Below are 19,907 nucleotides of genomic sequence, written 5' to 3'. Positions count from 1 at the left end.
TCTCCCTGATCTCTGCACTGGACAGGGTGTGTGTGTGACTGACTAATGCTGCTTGGCACATTGTCCACTCTTCTCTCTTGTGAGTCAAATTCACTGTTATATGACTCAAATAACTGCCGCTATGTCGGGAATCTGAAGTCATCCTGTATGAGCCCCTAACAGAGGACCAAAACATGCTTTGCTGCCAGTGTGGGCGGTTCTCCACACGTAGAGAGCATACAAATTTCCTCTCATGCACAAATATGCAGTCTAGTGTAACGCTGAAATATTCTTTTCCCTTGCATTCAGCTTAACAAACAGTGGCGCCTCCGAGGGTGGGCTGGGGGGGCCTTGGCCACCCTGATATAATAACTGCTCCTCCTACAGGCCCCGCCATGCAGAAATAATTTGAGGCTGAAATTGCGTCACTGCAGACGCTGTGGTGAGCACATTTTTTAAGCTACCATGAAGTGGTATCTTGTAAAACTAGACAATGTAAGGCATCCATTAGTAATGACCATGTTGGCATAGCTTGTCAGCACAGGGGCTAAATTAGTTAGGCTACATTTTGGCAATGTAACTGTCACAGCCATTTTCAAAGGAGCCCCTTGAACTCTCACCTCATTATATCTGAATGAAAATGGGTTCTATGGGTACCCACGATTAAAGCTGTATATTTGTCCTTTAAAGGAAAAATAAACCAGTCTATGTGAAGAGTGATAAGTTGCTTAACATGTATAGATACATAACACATTAACGGGTTTGTTGGGAATGTTAACTGTGCTGGTATAAGTCTATGCACATCAGATAATTGGTAATATTGCCTCTAAAATAAGACACGAAAATCTATCAGTATGCGATTCCTTAACGCATTGTTTCCACAGTTTTGTTTTGTGTCCTTATTTCAGTATTATACACTGCCTAGTGTTCAACACAAAGAAATGCTTCATAGAGGGATAAAAACGCCATCACAGAAATGGCAGTAGAGTTAATTGTGAGTGTTTTCTCACTGTCTAAACTTGTGGAATATGCACATGGAGCAGTAACAGTAGTTGATCAATGGTGCAGGCACTCTATAGCAGTGGTCCACACAGTTAAATACATCTGGTGTCATACTTGCGCTTGCTCATGTCGTCGAGCTAGTTTGCTGTCTCTGTCAAGTAGCTGTTGGTTAGTCACTCACTTTACAGCAGGACACGGCACTTCAAAGTAAAAGCTTTGTGCTGGAAATTCACTGCACTTAAAAATAAAGTGTGTTTTTGCCAAACTTGACATGTTTGCAAGTCACCTGAGGTCCATTCAGAATGGACCTGCAACCCACTTTGGACCGTGTTCCCAAGGCTGTAGCCATGGAGTCAACATTGGGGGGGACCAGGGGCGTCCCTAGGAGTTGAAAACATCCGGGGCTTTAGCTCTGAAGTGGGAATAATTTTTTACCTGGGGGTTGGGGGGTTTCTCCCCCAGGAAAATTTTGAATAATTCTCTGTTAAACACGTGACTTTAACATATTTTGACAAAGAATTTTGACAAAGAATGAGCACTCGTCTTCTATTATTGGGTTGCCCAAATTGTTGGAAAACCTTTGAGAACAACTTTGCAAACACAAATTATTTATAAATTATTATTTAATTATTTTTTTGTTTGTCAAATTATTTATAAATTATTATTTAATTATTTTTTTGTTTGTTTGTTTGTTTTTTAGTTTCAGTTATATATTGGGGGGACATTTTGGGCATATCTGAACATTTGGGGAGGACGTGTCCTCAATGTATATGGTGACTACTGCCCTGCGTGTTCCACCAGTTGGGAACCACTGCTCTGTAGGTTACACAGCTAGCATGCTATGTTGGCTGGCTAAACATGCCATCAGACTTCTCAAAAAAAAAGTTTAAATATAGATGTATTACATTCATCAAGCTATAAGCTAATTTGTTTTTATGCTAACTTCCTGTGGCACAGTGCGCACGGTCCGTCCGAAATCTGCTGCAAAAGTTCATTTTGTTCAAAATACCCGATGGAAATTCTGGATCGTAAAAAAACGGAAGGAGTAGTTTCACAAACACGTCATGGAGGTTCTAATAAAAAGGAAAGGACTTCCTGTTAATTCACATACATACTGTAGAGCTGTGTGGAAATGATGCATCTCTCTCCTTTTGGATATGCTTTGTCATATTTTGAACTTTCTTCTTTCTTTTGTTTTAAATTATTCTGTGTATAGTTGTGTTTTTTGGACATTCATATATGTTCTGCTATCATACATTGGTGTTTGAGGGTGCTGTGAATGGCACAATACTCATAGGACAGGTCATTGTGATTTAGTAGTCAGGCCTCTGCTCCCCAGAGTCCATCTCATTTAATTAGTGGCAGCAGCTGGCTGATTGACCACACCTGGTGGTAATCTGTCTGTGTCTGTATCTGCTCTGTGAAGCACTCATGTCAGTAGCACTGATGAAAGACAATAACTGAAATGTTTGCTGCTGTTTTTATTCACTTTTTTAAATTTTTTGTCATTTTTATCTTTTTTTTTGTCTTTTTGTGCACAGATGTCCTAAATAAGTAGATTTTTTCTTTTAAATTTTTTTTTTGCATTGATCTCAGCCTGTGAACCTTCTTTGTGGCGTCCAGCCCAGTTGCATTGGTGTGCAAGTATCTTCTTACTGACATCATATTCAGCTGGCCTAAATACAACAGCAAAATAGAATTCCTGAAACTCAATTATAGCCTTTGTTTTTGGAGTGCCACCCCATCAGTGGCCCCATTTGCCCGCCCCTGTTAAGAATTTCTGAGGGCGCCCCTGTAGACAAAGTACCGACCAGAAGCTAAATCAAACCTCCAGGCATCCACTTTGCACTTAAAGCAAATGACCTGTATCTGTGAGTCTTGAAAAGAGCTGTAACGTTTTACAGCCACTTGTCCAACCAGGACTTTACTACCTTTGATTTCACTGCAGTTTAGCAGCATTGTATGCAGACTGCAGCTATATCATTTCGGCAAGTTTATGACTTGAAACACCCTCTCTCCTCTTCATCTTCAAAGCTGAAATAAGACCGTCACCCCCTGCTGTGCACACCAGCAACTAGTGTGAGCTGGAAGATCATCTGCCATAGATCAATGAAGGAGAAGACCCCTGTGGGCCAATTTAATTTCTGCTCCCACAGAAGAGTTGCTGGCTGAGCAAAGGGAAGAGCTGTCGGTTTGTGTTTGTGTCTACGGTCCAGAGAGGGTGAACGCGGCGGGTCTGTCAGAACAGTATCACTTCACGGCCTCCAGTTTCTTCAAACTTTAGTGCCATCTTGGGACTCCACACTGCCAGTAAAGTCACAGACCAATAAAAAAGTTGGGTAATGAGAGGAGATAAAGGAAGCTCTGGACAAGGAGGGATGGCATGGCGATTAGTTTTTCCCCTTTTCACCTCCAGTCATCTTCTTTCTTTCCATCAGCCTATTCAAACTTTTCTGTGTTCCCCTCTGACTGCTCTCTCCTTCCTCACTCTTCTTTTCTGATTTCCTCCTCCCAGGACGACCAGTTCAAACCAGATGAAACCAGACAGGAGCCCTTTAAAATCACTTTATTTCAGAGCAAAAAGGATCAGTATATCACAGTCTTCCAATGCAATGCCAGAGTATTGTACATCATTACAGAATCAATATTTACAGCTAAAATAAATTACTTTAAAAAACAATAAAATGACGATGTAGAGTTTCAATGTATTATACAGTTAATAAATCGGGACACAATGACACCTAAGTTTTGTTTCACAGCTCAACTTTTAACTTGCATCACTTAAAATTACCCCTGCTTATAATGTAACAGTACAGAGACACAAACTGTCCCTTCTGTGGCGACAGGAATACCAGCATTCATACAAGCATCACATTGAGCGATCAGCAGAAATAAGAACTTAAATTAGTGGGGAGAAAAACACAGAAGCAGTATTAGAAACCAAACAGAACCATCTGCAGAGTGAGAGACAGATTTATGTCACTAGCGGGAAAGTAGGACAGCCGTGACCAAACTGGCCCAGAGCTCGGCACAACCCAGAAAGTTGGTGAGGAGACATTCATAACCTGGATGTTTTGCTTCGACGTGGTCCTACTGTACAGTATAACAAGCTATCAAGAGGCAGACGGAAATGGAGAGCGGTGATTTACGGAGTGGATTAATGTTAGAAAGCAGGATGTTTTCTAAACAGATGACCTTCCTTTTCTTGGCCCTTTTCCCATCATCTGTACTGAGGAGGAAACATACCTGATACGTGAGATCACTTTCCTGTCAGAGACTTTTTTGATGATTAAAAGAAGCCACCGTTTGACTACACAGATGAACCTCAGATGTTCCCTCGCCTCGTGTTGAGCAGTGAAATGTGCTTGTGTTCACAAAATGTTCCTTATAAACGCTCTCATCCTCGGGCGGTGAGAAGATGGCACACAAGGAATCATGGGTAGACATCTGAGGTTCATTCACTAAATGTTTAAGCCCGCTTTATATGAGGCTGCTGCAGCAGATTCAGACCAGCTAAACTAAGAGAGAAGGTTGGGCATGGATTCCCTGCCTTTACAGTATCTATCTATATGATTAATATGCAGGACCTGGAGTCTCCCTGTGGTCAAGGCAAAGACAGGTCCCTACACGTGATATGTATCATGGCATGGAGCACTCCTTCACGTTGACTAGAGGGCTGAGAGTCAGTGTTTTCTCCCAAACTGCATTAAAATATCCCCACAAGTCTCCTGTGTCCCCCCATTCTGCGGCTTATTTTCAAAGCAGGGATCAAACCGAGCCTTAGCGCTGATCTCACAGCAGATATATGTGGAAATACCGATGATAAGATCTGTACTAAGGGCGAGTAGAGGCCAGATCCTTGAGGGTACACAGGCCAACGCTGGGGATGATGTGGGAGGCTGGCTGGCGCCCCCTAGCTGGAGTGGAGGACTGTGTGCAAAGAAGAGAGAGAGAGACAGAGAGATAGACAGAGAAGGAGGGAGAAGAGGTTTGTCCCCCATCCTCTTCGTCAGACACTAGCGATATCGCAGGATCACTGGAACTGAAAGAGAGAAGGAATATTTAATGACAAGTTCTGCACATGTATGTAAACGTCAACTGCGCTAGTGTGTGTGGTCTAATACTTACTGATGATAATGAGCAGGAGAGCAACAACTACCAAGGCAATAATCATCTTCATCTGTGGAAGAAACAGCACACATTAAAGACACAGTGGGTAAAACTTTTTTCATCATATTTGCTGAAACTCTCATTACATCCTGACAGTAGTACATGAGACAGAAATTTGTGGAACCTTTTAAGGTGGAACGTTAACTTGTAATGTTCCTCAATGCATGAGTTGATGACGTGAATCCATCAGCACACCTTAAATTTCACTGTGACAACTTTGACCATCACTTTAGTTTTTATATGACAGAAACTTTTAGTAATGAGTGGATCTTCAAGTGTAATTTGGACCGAGACGGCATACATCCCAATCCTCACTCTGAGAAAACAAAAGTGTTGCAGAGCGTCGTTCCTGTGGGCTACAGCAACACTAAACCCCTGAGCTTGCATGTGAAGGACTAAATGCACAAAGCTGCTATTTTTAAATATCCCATGGAGAGAGACTCTCACTGCAGCCTGTTCTATTTTGTTGTGAAAATGTGGGCGTGCAGCCTCGTTCTGTGGACGAAAGACGAGGTGCAGACTTCCATCTGTGTCACAGCTGATGAGGAAATACAGTGAGTGCTGGACGGAGCAGTGTGTGACAACAACCCCGCCCACATTTAAGAGGTACCATGTCTGAATGGTTACTGTTGGTTCCAAAGGTACCATACCAGAAGTGTTTGGTGGAAACGGGGCAACGGGGGGCCAGGTCACAAACTCTTTCTTTATTTAGTTAATTAGTTACTGCAGCTGAACAGCACACTAAATTATGTTTCTGAAAACATCTGCGGTGAGAAACAGGCAATGCAGCAACAGAATCTTGATCATATCATATATCATCATATTTTTAAAACGCTGCCTAGTCTGAAAGTGTGACCGCAGTTCTCGAGCATTGATTGACATATTGACAGCTGCGTTGGAGACACATCGGTTCTGACTGATTGTTTTTGTTCAGCTACTGTGAATTCTATCAAATGCCATTAGGGGCACTCGGACAGTGGTTCCCAACCAAGGGTCTGGGGCCCCCAGGGGGTCCTTGAGGGAGTTTCAGGGGGTTCCTAGAAATATTTTTACTATTTAATTCACTATAGAAGTGAGCTCAATGTGAGTCAGAGACATAAGAGTGACTACTGCTGATAGGTTTCACTGTCTTCATGGTTATCTCCTCACTGTAGGCGATGACTATAGAATTCTGGTCTTAATCATATCTAAAACCCAAAATCCAGATTCAGGTCCCTGAAGTGAAATCTTATCAAATGGGGGCCCATGACCTCATGTGCATCAATTTAGGGGTCCTTGGTGCAAAAAAGGTTGAGGACCACTGCACTAGAAGGAGGAGGGACATGATTTTTGTCACAGATTATGCGTCTTGTGTACCAATGTGTGGATGTAGTGACAGTTTCAGCAAGTTATTTTTTTTTAACAGTAACCAACTACTTAAACACACTCTTTGTAATACTAAAAACGTCTGGCTAAAATGTCAATGAAAGTGAATAAAGAGACAGTGTGAAGGTGTCACAGGCTTAAACACACACATGAAACAGACAGACAGCCCACCTTCATGTCTCTCCACCACATCCTCCTGTGCAGCTGTTTGGCTCTGCTACTGAAGGCAGATGCATTGTCTGATAGGCTCTCTGGGATATGACGTGAGCGCAGCACAGACAAGGACACGTGAGGGCAAAACAAATTGGAGGAGAGGGAAAAAACAGTCTGTTAATCACCATGTAAACAATAACCAGGCTATTGTTTTGACTTTGTTGTTTAAGGTGACTCAAAACTGCCTGGCTCTGCGTTGTGCATGTGCAGTTACAATGTGGGAGAGTTATGTAAGCCTTGCTGGTGAGATCACTGCAATGAACAGGTTTTTTAAAAGTTAACCACTGGTATTAAATGGTGAACAACAACTTGCTGAATTTATACACAGCGGAGCAAAAACACATTTCCTCAAACTTCCTCCCTTCTGTCCTTGTCGTGACATCCCTCTCCAAAACGCTCACCCACGCTGCTCTCTGTTTCTTGGATACTGTTGTTAACTTGATGTTTATGCATGTTAACAGGAAGGTTACAGCTCCCTAGCGTGCAGCACTGTGCCTGTCCAAGCCCCTGTCCCTCTTTAGAGTCTTTGTGTTTGTCATGTGTGCACTGCTTCCACGCCCATGTGCCTGTTAACGACCCGCCGCTACTACAAAGAGAAGCGCTCAGACACGTCCTCTGTAAAGATGCTCGTTAATCTGACAGAATTTAACAACAGGTTACCTGCACAAAGATCAGAGAGCAAACTGCACGTCAATCATGGGATGTTATATTGTGCAAGGACAACACACACTGCAGAGACACGCAATCAGCCACACACATTATACAGCAAGAATCGCATATACACAAAGACTCGTGCAAACACACAAATGTGTTCCAGATGTGCGTCACTGCCTTGGTTGGCCGGTGGACATGACGGAGTAGCAGTTATATAACATCTGTGTGTGTCATGATTAGACCTAACGGACTGGGAAGAGACACAAGCACTTCAGCCTTATCTCTATGTCTGGAGGAGAAGACGACCTGTGCGTGTCCTGTTGAAAGCCTTGTGTGTGTGAAGTTGAGTAACAGAGCAAGCTAAACACATTTCACACACCTGCTCAATATGCACCGAGTAAAAACAAAGAGCAGGGCTGTGTGTATGAGAGTCTGAGACCTGTCAAAAGCATCCAGACACACACCTGGTAAAACACTAAACCTGGACATATCATTAACACCTTTAAAGTGTGCTGAGCGGATTTACATGCAGGCACCCGCTACTGCTGACAACGTTGGTGTTTTGTTGATTTCTGAAAGGTTTAATGTACAGCTGCAAACAGGGTTCCCACACATTGTAACTCATACATTTTCCATAACAATATTCACAGCCTTACATCATTCAAAACATACTTCCCAGGCCTCTTAGGATAAGCAACTGATGGCACTTACTAACTTTACTCATTTCTTAGACATTTCTGCCTCCAACTACCTGCATATTTACGCCCAATGCCAGACCGGCACATACAGGTACTTTGCAAAAGGTCAAACCAGAGATCCCTCAGATGTCAATACAATTAGACGCATGTTAAGGTTACAATTTTGACACATCTGTATGCTTTTATGTCTTGTTAAACAAACTGTTTTATAGGTATGTCTGATAATAGTTTTGCCTGAACCTAGCGATATCTGAATAAATTAGGGTTTGAGTGCTGTCATGCCCCTTCAGCCATCGCCTCTCCAAGTGGATTAAAGATCTACTACAGTGGTCAGACATTCTAGATATCCGAATCCTGATTGTAAGGCTAACTTAGCCTTACAATCAGGATATCTAGAATTGACAATTGGCTAACAGGTTGATTATTTAGAGACAACACTTAGTAAGTATTGTCTCTAAATAATCAACCTGTTAGCCAATTGTTTGATCTACAAGCTGAGATTTAGTTGGAGACAACAGTCTGATGCTGCTGTATTGTACGACTGTACTGCTGTATTGTGTGACTGTACTGCCAGCAGCCTCCCACTCAACCTAAGGGCTAAAATCCTGCACAATGGAGCAACACTGAGTTTTGCTGTTAACATAAAAATAGATAAAATGTACTATTCTGTTTCAGACTGAGTAGAACTAGGTTGTAGAACTCGGTATTTTCAGGCAGGCCAGTGTCCTCTGACTGAACTTGATTTTGACTCTGGTGGCTCAAACATGTACGACTGTACAAGTCCAATACAGCTAACGGATGGAGCATCCATTGTAGTGCTACATGTAAAAGAGGCTGCAGTGTTCCCGTGACGCGGCTTCAGCACATTCAGCAGACGTGCCCCCAGCGTCTCAGAGCAGCGAAGCCTATTTATTTCATGATCTTGAAAAGCAATTTCACAAACTTGGCAACTTTTTTAATCATTCAGCTGTGGCTGTATGCATTTTTCTGTGGGGTGACAAACTCATTACACGTATTTAGTTTTGCTTTGCTCGGACTTTAATTGCAAACCATTTCCAGGCCTGGAAAACAGTTTTTCTAATTTCATGACTTTTCCAGGTATCTCATGATCTCTGATGAACCCTGTGCAAAAAGTAGTCAATTAGTTTATTAGTCTTTTGACAAAAAAGTTATTGCCATCTGTTTTTATAATCAAATAATCGTTTCAGTCATTTTTTTTAATGAAAAATTGACAAACGTGGTGGTTCAAGCATCTCAAATATCAGGATTTCATGGTTTTCTGTGTGTTTGTAAACTGAATATATTTGAGTTGTGGACTGTGGGACAGACAAGACAATTGAAGATATCACTTTAGAATATTCTAACAGCATTTTTCAATATTTACTGACAGTTCACTGACAATCATTATTTGTTGCCCTAGTTCAATGCAAACTGCATCCACTCCGCCAGAGAGGACAGCACAGCCTGTAGCTGATCATTTGTCTTTTCTTTCTTGAACATGAAATGAAGTTTGTCCCATATGCAGGTTTGCACCAGTGATTTTGAACAACAATGTCATACCTCAACCTTAATAGTTTGATCTAAAGACACATTTAGGATCGCTGGGCCTCAACAACAAATGTTCTCCTTTTCAAATCGATGCACATTGCAGGAATGTTTCCATTAACATAAGAAACTGCCCAGATAAGCCTCCATACAGTGAAGACAACAATCCTCAGAGCCGTGTGCAAACCATCTGTGGAAACTAACCATTCAAACAAACGAGACTGATAAAACATTCCCTGTAGAGTATGTAACATATGTATGTGTACATATTTTGAACATATGGACACACACGCTGTCCTAATGTGACTCACCCGACTTGTCCTGCAGGTCGTCGAGCCGCTCGCCCCTCTCTATCACCTTGGAGATGTTCTCCTGCATCACATCGATCACCTCATCAACCTGCGACTGCACCCTGAGGACACAGGTTGGTGAGAGAATCATAAATAATGCATGAATCATGTATGATAAAAGGTAGGATTCGTCAAAGATTTATCTTTTTTGTGGGAACCCACAACAGCACAAAGCATCTGTTTCCCCAACAATGTCCTCTCCTCCATATCTAGACCTGTCCAGCTGGCAGGCAATAAAAAGCCTGTCAGATGGTTTTCAGCCTCACGGTGACCTGCCTGCACCTGTTCAGTATCTGCAGAATTATATTTAAATCTTTTCTTTATTCATGGTGCTCACACCTGAGCATGGCATGACTACTCCAGATTACCATTCAGTCACTCTTATTTCAAAGTAATGCTCAGCAATACCTCTTGGAGGGATGCACGGTCAGCGGGAGAGATCACATTGGCAAAGGAATACAAAAGGCGGAGAGGCGCAGACAGAAGATACACGACAAAGGAATTTGTTTTCTTTCACAATTGATCACATTTTCCAGCGTCATTACACTGATTGTCTCAGACAAGGAGCTGCAGGAAAAGATCAGTCTTGGACTTCAGCTTGATTGCATGTTGAAGACGGTAAACATGCAAAACTACAGCCAGAGCAAAACACACCATCAGGGACTGGGGGACATAGAGAAGCATGGGCTGCTACAAACACACATAAACACACTATGAGGTCCTGACCTCAGGGTTCAGACACAGAGGTGAAGAGTCCGGGCAAAGTGCACCCAACATTCCTGGATTCCGTAATGATGGCATCTTGTTTCGGGTGCTCACAATAGTGACAAACTGTCCAGTATGAACAGAGGTTGGAGACTCTGGGTGCCAGACTGTCTCAACAATGAACTTCTGTTCTCTGGCCGCCTCTGACTGCAGGTACATGTGGAAACAGACTGCAGAGGGACCAGGACTTCTTGGGAAGGTTACACAATAACCTGCACATGGCAGCCTCTCTTACACAATCTGCTATAAACCTGCAGCTTCTGGTAAACATGACGAGCCACAGTTGCATAACACCAACACCAAAACTAAGAGTGCTGGCAAAACTACTCTGACCCTCTGGCTTTTAGTTGGGACGAGGAATGTGTTCGTACTTACTGCTTGAATTTGTCATTCTGAGGTCCAAATCTGGGTCCCGTGGGTCCTCTCCTGGAAAATAGGTATTATTGAAGCCCAGTCACTAATTTAATTTAGGAACCATAACAACTTATTTTGCTGCTGATTGTGTGTAGTCTGTTTTCACAAACCATGTTAGCAATATTGCTCTCATTATGTAGGTAAATTGTACATTGATTATTTTTGATTTATTTACAATAAGCTCAGTGCCTGAATAGAATATAAACAAACTCACAGAAAGAAGTCTTCCTCCTCATCTGAGTCCTCCTCCAGTAGGTTCCTCTGTAAAGAAGGAAAAGTTCAGAGGTCAGATAAGGGTAAGCTCTTGATACTGAATGACTATGAGTTAAATGATTTCAGACTTGGCTCAGGAAAAGGTTCCAGTACAGGCATCTTGTCAGCTGAAAGGCCCAAACAGAGTTCACTCCTGGCACTCACAACCAGTGCTGCCGATATAAAAACGGACCTCCAGGGACCATATAGCTACTGTGCGGATCAATAGATGCTTTTTCTGTCAGCAGATATGCAGATACGCCTAAATACACTGCTGTCATAGTGCACTTACACTATGATGACTTACTGAAAAATAAAAGCCTCATGTTACTCTGCTGCCCTGCCTGCCAAACCTCAATAAAAACTCTTCCTTTTGTGCTCTCTACAGCTCCTCAACATCAAAATCTGACAGCGATGTTCCGTTTGCAGGGAGGCCAAAACGGACGTGAACAGATTCCAACGAAAGAATAGAGCCACTCTCTGTTCTTACTGGGATCCCAAGGTAGATTATCTCCCAAAAACGCCACCATGATCATCACTTCTGAACCATCGATGGCTTTAATAGGGGCGGAAAGCGCCTTGTGTAAAGTGCTATTCATAGAGAATTAGTGAGGACAGCTGCATTAAATTCTCACAGGAGGGAAAACTGGACCAGGAAGACAGTAAGACTCTGTTTCATACTGGATGGCAGGCAGGAGGACTATACTTCCTGCTACGGGGAGAGAAAGGTACAGAAATATAATGCATTTAATTGAGAAAAATGTGCCTTGTTTTTCAGAATTAATGAGATTATCTCAAAATTGTCAGAGAGGTTTTCATGGGGAAAAAAATGCTGTTGTTTCTAGATCATAATCTTGTAAATTCTCATTTTTCTGAGCAGATTTTCTTCTATGAAAACATGTCATATAATTCTAAAATAATAATCTCGTTAATTTTAGAAAAAGAGCACTTTTTTTCCTCAAGTTAATGCATTATCCTTCTGTAGAAAGGTCTTTACTTGAGATTTTTTGTAACGAAAATGGGAGGCGTGGCATCCACGCAGTGTGTTGTTCCATAAATTTAGGAGCAATTGCATTTGATTTACAGCATGCATAGGTGGTTCAGTCGTAATTTAGGTTCAATTTCAAACTTTTCAGTCCTGGTCATCAGCTTTTAACAATCATCACACACTGTCCACTGCAAAGATCTGAGAGAAGGAAACTCCATGAATATCCTGTAATGCTGACAGCTGCAAGCCAATGCCATGCCAGTATAGACATAGTCTTGTAAATACACTATCATCTGCAAATAAAAGCACAGAGAATGGAGGCCATATGACGATAAAGACCTTTATAAGTCTAGGGACTAACACTCTCCTTCTGTACAATGTCATTCTCTCTTTCTTTCCACTGTCTCGGATGGGAAACATGAGGGAGACCTGGTAGTTATTATCAGAGGGCAGGGGGTTGGGCACTTAGGGGAAAGCATGGAAGGTGGAAGGGAGCAATTTGTTATGCAAGTCTCCCCGTAAGCTTTGCTTTGATCCCAGATCAACACAATAGCAAACAGGATTACACAGAGAAACAGAGGACTGACTGGAATCGGGAATCGAGAATCAAGGGAGAGGACAGGGAAGGTGGAGGTGGGTGGGAGGGGATGCTCACTTTGATGAGAACCAGACACTTGGCTACAGCAGCTTCTTCGACTTTACCTCCGTCAAAGATGCGCTCTTTTGTGCATTCCCACACTTTTCCTTCAGTTTTTCCATCAACACTGATTTCACAGGCATCTTCTACAGTGTATCAAAACCTCAGCCTGATTACAGCACACTGTCAGTTTCTAAATCATCAGGTACTGTCTTTTCCCATCCTGTATTCTGTGTGCCTCCTCCGTCCCCTGCTTCTTGATGATGAGCCAAAACCCAAACACCACCACCCCCTCCACCCGTGTCTCACCCTCTCGCTGCGAATGGATCCTGTGACCTCGTCGTCATTGAGGTGTCGTTTAAACTTGGGGGGCATGTTGTCTTCAGACTGCTCCTCCCGATCTGGCTCCCTCTGTAGGACAGGAAGAGAGAAAAATCATGACATGGACCGTCTTTGGCGCACCTGCACCAAGCCACAATGCTCCTGCTGATCATGAGTGTCACACATGGCTGCCTGCTAAATGAGAGCACTCTAATATTCGTAGGCAGAGGGATTGAACTTGCAGGCATAGCTACAGCCAGGTTATGGTTGTGAGCAGAACATGGAGAACAAAGCATTAAGTGTATGAACAGAGTCAGACCGTAAATCTAAACTGGCTCAGTAGTGATTGCATTAATAAGTCTGGCCATGGTCGAGCAATCTGAGGATGCCTCTAGTCTCAACACATGCTGGTAAACAGCCTGACTTCATTATTAGTCACAGTGGTGATTTCATTCATTTCCTGTGCAATCTAATACACACCTCTGGAACATGTTTTTAAAAAAGTGGTAGTTCCATTACGCCAGCTGTCTGTGAAATACTGTTCCTCTCCTCTACTATGCCTCGTCAGTAAACACCTATTTAGCAGTCTTTATTCCTAATATTTCTGCTAGGAGCAGGCACTCAGTCTCACTAGCCATGAAAGGAAATATCATCATTGCTCTGAGTGCCTTTGGGTAAAAAACCCAACCATGTCAGATGTGGAAAACATGCTGTTCTTCCAATTATACCCCCTCGAGTCTGTGTTTGGGTGTTACTTGTTCCAAACACCATATGTAACAGTGCAACAAAACAGTGCCTCAATAAAGTGCCTCTGTGACACTGAACTAAACAACATGTGATCCTCAGGCCCTTCTTTAAACACCAGGGGAGGAAAACACAGCAGTCTCACACACATATACACACACACACACAGCCTCTCTCAATCCAACAATACAACTAATACCATTGAATCCAGTTCAGTCTGACACTGTGGCTTTCACAGCAGCGTCCTTTTCTGGCACTGCGATTGGAAAAAAGGCCTTTCAGTAGCCAGGAGAGGAGAGGAACTTTCCAGTAAACAGAGGTGAAGAGAAGCAGGGGACAGGGCTCGCTCTGAAGCGGCGACAGCGTGTAGAGACACAGAGAGAGAAAGAGGAGAAGCCAAGTCTAACATGTTAGGGCTGCAGGAGAGAGGACTTTTAAAGGAATGCAATCCAAACAAAGCAGAATTGGATTCATTTCAAAGTTGTAATTTATAACATGAAAATTATATATAGATAAAGTGATGCCAGGTTTGGACAAAAGAACTGAAGAAACTGCATCATGATAACCACAAGAAGAGAACTGTAGATTATTGATGAGCACAACCAATATATGGATTGCAACTTGTTTTCCTCTTAAGAGGTTAAAAAAAGAAGATGCTGTGTTCACTAAGTACAGCTATATTTAGCTGTTTTACTACTACTGTAATACTGTAATGGCTCTATGGTCCGAACAAGGACTCCTTAAAGGAGCCAGAACTGAAAATGAAACTGACATCTCAGGAGCACAGCTGGTATCAGGAATGGTAAGTTAGCAGGTTATGTCACAGCCGTTGACAACTTTAGCTGGTTGATCTGTTTGTTAGCATTAATTCAAATACGTCAAAATATCGCTGTCTACCACACTGTAACAATTAACACCACTACACCTCAATAATTTAAGTGAAAAGGGACCAGTGTAAACGCCAACAGAGCTAGCTACTAGCTAATATAGCTAGTTCAGACAGGCCGCTTGGTTCAGTGACAGAGCTAGCTACCACAGCTAAGCTAAGCTAAGCTAGGGATGCTAACGTGGCTAACTACCTGCTGTTTCCCACAAGATCCGCTGTCTGCTGTTGGCACACAAACACACAGAGGCTCGGGTGTTAATCCTGGGTTTTCAGGGTCTGATGTGGCTTTACGGTGTTGTCGCTTTCATTTCAAATGCTGTCCGGGCGATGAAACAGGATTATCATTATGGATGCTAGCGGTCCGCTCGTCTTGTCTCCGTCTGAGTCAGCTGACCAGGAAGTGAACACAAACAGCTGGAGGAGGAGAGGGACCTGCAGATGTGCACACAGCGTGGGGACATGTTTCACTTCATTTTTATCATATATGCAGCAAATATACAAATCCGTCGTAGAGATATTCAACTCTTTGACACTTCTTTTAATAAATACATACATGTAAATTTAAGTGAGCCCTCCTCTGTTTATTTAATTTATTTTAGTATTTAGATTGAGCTAATTTTTACCTCTAATCTAATAATAGTCAGAAGGAAATATTATAGCCTACTTTTTGCACCAATAAATATATTTGGCAGCTATAGTAACTGTTAAAATAAAATTCACAATTATTATAAATTAAACGACTCAACAATGTAATAATAATAATAATAATAATAAGATAATAATAATAGGCTAATGATATTTTTATTACAATAATCACTAATAGTACTATTACATTGCACCTTACGCTGTGTTTTATGCCTCTTATTACACTGTACTGTATTATACTACACTATGTTAATACTGTCTTACCACATCATATTATATTTCTGTTTTAATATAATAATACAGACAACACTAAGTGTCATTACTAAATCACACTTTTTCTGATGTACACTTTTTACACAACATTTAAATCTATGAATAATATCATGTCACTTTACCTGGTATCGTTGTCTTTAATTGCTCTTTCATTGTTAATATTTTTACGTCTACTTTTATACTAATTATATATACCTCTTATTTCTAATCTAATAAACGTCAGAAGTAAATATTGTAGCCTAGTTCTTGCACCAATAAATGTATTTGGCAGCTATAGTAACTACTAATTATGATTTCAAATATTAAAAGTTTATAAAATAAAATTAATAATTATTATAAATTAAATGTCTGTGTCATTACATTATTACAACAACTACTACTATTAGTATTATTACATTGCACCTTGTGCCATATCTTATACCTCTTATTACACTGAACTGTATCATACTATACTATGTTAATATGTTATACAGTCTTACCACATCATATAAACTCGCACCTATGAATAATACCATGTCACTTTATCTGGTGACGTTGTCTTAAATTGCTGTTTAATTGTTTTATTTTGATATTTTTTATTTTTCATATTTATTTTTTTTCTATTTTATTTGTATTTTTATATTTTATTTCTATTTTTAATATTTTTAATTCTACTTTTATACAAATTGTAAATACCTCTTATTTTTAATCATTCTCATTTTTATTTTTTACTTCCTAACTTACTAACCAAAGTTTATTATAATTTGCTTCACCTCAACCAAGTATAGAGGACTCAACTATTATTATAAATATTAATATGCCACTCACAGGAGCCATTACTCTGTATAAGTATTTTTACTTTTGATACTTAGGCAAATATTTTTTATAATAATTTCGCCACTGCCTTTTCAGGGTGAGTGTTTGGCTCACCTGTAGGTGGCAGCAGTGCGCATGACCTGCGTGTAGGGTGCCTGAAATTTAACCCGTAGAAGAAGAAGACAAACTTTGACCGGAAGAGAGTTCTGGCAGTTGCAGTTGGTAAGCTACGTGTTTTTCACGCGGTCTCTACACATATTATTTATATTTATTTTACTTATATTCATATATTTTATAACGTTTTCCTGAGTCTATGTTGTTTATAAGCACACGGTGTGAATGTAACTGCAGGTGGTTTAAAACGGGCTCTGTGTTTGTGTGTGTTTCTCCAGAGAGATGCAGTGTGCTGGAGGCAGCGCTCATCAGCCTCATCCTCTGTTTGGAGGGGCGCTGTCAGCCGTCCTCCCTCACAACGCCAAAGACATCAGTGAGCTGAGGGAGATCCCGGACAACCAGGAGGTGTTTGCCCATGAACACACCGACCAGAGCCTGATAGTGGAGCTGGTGGAGTACCAGGGTCAGGTGGCAGACCAGGACGCCGCCCGGTATCACTTTGAGGACATCGCAGGCAGTAACAAAGCTCTAGAGCCAGGTGCTTTTGAAGTGCCCGGTGCTGTGCAGCTACCCAAATCTGAGCTGTCCCTGTCAGACTGCAGCTCAGCCTGGATGCTGACCGGGACACAGTGTGTGTCCAAGTTCAACGAAGAAGCGAGGAACACAGTGACCCTTCACCTGGGTCTGTTCCGTCTGCCACAGTTCTCCACAGATGTCTTGATAACCTTCAATGACCCGCAGAGCATCAGCCCTGACAGCAGCAGTGCTGCTTCAGCAGAGACACACAGAGAGCCATGGACGGTGCAGGACTTTGAGCGCATGTTGCAGACTCTGACTCTGCACAACCCAGGACTGTTTGGGTGAAACAGCTACAACTCTCTCAGCGTGGGACATTTAAATATATTAGGACTATTTGCTTGCCCTCAAAGTGTTTAAGCAATTCAATGTTGCGGTCGTCCTGCCCCTGTCCCTGTCATGACACATATGTCCAGCTCTGCCTTTGATGCTACCTTGTTCTGACATCCAGAAACTAACTGAAAACAAAACCTCTCATTGTATAAATATAGTTTTTACATAATAAATGTTTTGGATGGAAAATCTTGGACCATTTGGTTATGTTTTGAATCACCCGATTAAGATTTATTTGCAGGTTTAAAATGTTATAACAGTGGCTTGTTTAGTAACTCTCACAGATGAGATTAATATCATCGCACGATTTGTAAGGCATTTCTGTTTTATGTGGGAAATATGAGATTTGAGACATAGCGTCATAATGTCAAAGACATGCCCCTCTGTTTCCCACCATGCTCCTGTTCTCCTACTCACTGAAGCGTTTCCTCCGTCCTCACTCGTACCTTTCCTTATTTTGCTCAGTAATAATGCCACCATTCATAAGTGTGTTTTTATGCTCAGATACAAACACCCAACAGAGAGTGGAGCATCGCCAGTATCTGTAATGCACAAACCTCTCCGTAATATTCTCCCACTGACACCCAACCCATGCTACTCTGCTCTAACCTAATAAAAACACACAAGTAACGGCAAAGGTCAAAGTAGAACTCAGAAGGTTAAAGGTGAATTCAGATTCCATGTTAACTCCCTCTGGAGCTGTTAAAATGCAGTTAATATTCATCGAGGCCTCGGTGTCTTCGGTCGGACTCAAGTTTGGTCATAAACAGTGAAAATTGAGAGAGAGTCCCAGCAGGAATATGTATTAGGTCAGCTGTTTCCATCATTCACCGCAGTGGCTCCATGGTGGAATAATTCATTAGCCTGAACCTTGAAAAACCTTGGAAAGACTTCTTTCAAGGGTGAGTTGATGAAACACAAAATTTATGGAATGGAAAATGACCCTATTTAATTGTTGCTTTGAAGTTAAGTCCAAGCTTTAAAAAAATCTCGGTTACACGTGCTGTACTTGAGAAAGGGTTGTTTTGACTTGAGTCTGCTGTTTAATAAAACTCAATACAGTGATGGAATTCAGGTAAGTCTTGCATAACAAACAAGAGGAAGTGCAGTCTGCCTCCCCAAAGCCACATCAAGCCCTTTGTATCCTCTGGTGCAATCACAAAGGATTAAGATCTCATAAAGTAAGATCCTTTCCTCTCGGGGATCGCGGCGTAGCACATTCCTTCATTAACCACAACATCCACGGGAGCACAACAGCAAAGTCTCCATCTGACCACCTTGACTAAACACGCTGTTATTGGTTCTCTCTGTAATAAAGTCTGAAAACATCCTGTCTTTCAGACCTCATGAGGGTTTTGGAACAGGCACCTGACTTAAAAGTCATGTTAGGAAATAGTTTCGGAGACATTAAAGACTTGAAGTATTTTCCAGGCCCTGAAAAACAGCCTTTTACAGAGTAGCTGCTGGGTTACTATAGTGCAGTGGTCTCAAATATGTTGCCTCGTGATGCAGAGTGGTGAACAGATTAACAGAAGAATAACTGTCTCTTTTTGGCCTTCTACCACCATTCCATTAATTATTTCATGACCCTCTGACATTTTACACAACCGCTTTAGATGACCCAAGTATCGCTGAGGATTGACTGAGACTGAGAAACTGTAATAGTTGGATGCATCAAATGTAACTGCATGGAAGCAGTGGCAGAACTCTTGGTCGTGTAAGCTTAAACATTGTTAAATACAGTGTTTTCAAAGTTCAAATTCTCTCCATATACAATACTCAGTATACAGGGTGACATCATTGTGTTCCTTCAGTGCTACAGTCTACACAACAAGAACAGATACACTTAAAAAAGGACAGGCAAACTTCCCATTTTTGAGTCCTGAACCAGTGACTTTCACCATCTGTAACTCACTGCACATAATTTGTAACTCATAATTCATCCACCTGCCACACATTGCGTATGCTATATGTACTGAATATGTTGTTTTAATTTTTCATGACTGATACATTGTTTACTGTCACATTTCTTTCTTTTTTTAAATTATAAATCATTTAGTAACTAGTCCATAGCCATTGGTAGCTCTGTCACTGTCTACCTATGCCAGTCCTCAATGCCTATGTGCAGTTTCACATAGATTGACCACGTCAGTGAGTAGAAAAACGTGGGACAGACAGAATGACTGAC

At 41.6% G+C, this 19,907-nt stretch overlaps 2 protein-coding genes across 3 annotated transcripts; one reads left to right on the top strand and one right to left on the bottom strand.

Annotated features, from left to right (window-relative positions):
• Positions 1-3,532: 3,532 nt before the first annotated feature.
• vamp4 (vesicle-associated membrane protein 4) lies at positions 3,533-15,392 on the bottom strand. Of its 2 annotated transcripts, XM_050055032.1 has the most exons (9): positions 15,177-15,392; positions 14,297-14,445; positions 13,342-13,443; positions 11,370-11,416; positions 11,117-11,167; positions 9,938-10,038; positions 6,688-6,767; positions 5,110-5,161; positions 3,533-5,023 (listed from the first exon to the last, which is right to left on the bottom strand). In XM_050055032.1, exons 2-9 carry the CDS (start codon positions 14,297-14,299, stop codon positions 4,998-5,000), a joined length of 462 nt encoding a protein of 153 aa, XP_049910989.1. In that variant the 5' UTR covers positions 14,300-14,445; positions 15,177-15,392; the 3' UTR covers positions 3,533-4,997. The 2 variants fall into 2 exon arrangements, with proteins under 2 accessions (XP_049910989.1, XP_049910990.1); XM_050055033.1 differs by lacking the exon at positions 14,297-14,445.
• Positions 15,393-16,792: 1,400 nt separating this feature from the next.
• rangrf (RAN guanine nucleotide release factor) lies at positions 16,793-17,914 on the top strand. The gene is made up of 2 exons (XM_050055031.1): positions 16,793-16,918; positions 17,089-17,914. Exon 2 carries the CDS (start codon positions 17,093-17,095, stop codon positions 17,672-17,674), a length of 582 nt encoding a protein of 193 aa, XP_049910988.1. The 5' UTR covers positions 16,793-16,918; positions 17,089-17,092; the 3' UTR covers positions 17,675-17,914.
• The last annotated feature ends 1,993 nt before the right edge of the window (positions 17,915-19,907 follow it).

The sequence above is a fragment of the Epinephelus moara genome, chromosome 10, assembly GCF_006386435.1.
Source record: "Epinephelus moara isolate mb chromosome 10, YSFRI_EMoa_1.0, whole genome shotgun sequence".
NCBI classification, from domain to species: Eukaryota; Metazoa; Chordata; class Actinopteri; order Perciformes; family Serranidae; genus Epinephelus; species Epinephelus moara.
Note: the sequence above shows the minus strand (reverse complement) of the source record. Positions and strands in the feature narration are given on the sequence as shown.

Bases quoted from the DNA above. Each gene is read 5' to 3' on its own strand.
- vamp4 (XM_050055032.1), bottom strand. The intron at 6,768-9,937 runs GTGAGTCACATT...GTCATATCCCAG, and splicing joins CGACCTGCAGGACAAGTCGG to AGAGCCTATCAGACAATGCA. The intron at 5,162-6,687 runs GTGGGCTGTCTG...TTTCTTCCACAG, and splicing joins TGTGGTGGAGAGACATGAAG to ATGAAGATGATTATTGCCTT.
- rangrf (XM_050055031.1), top strand. From the start codon at position 17,093: ATGCAGTGTGCTGGAGGCAGCGCTCATCAGCCTCATCCTCTGTTTGGA.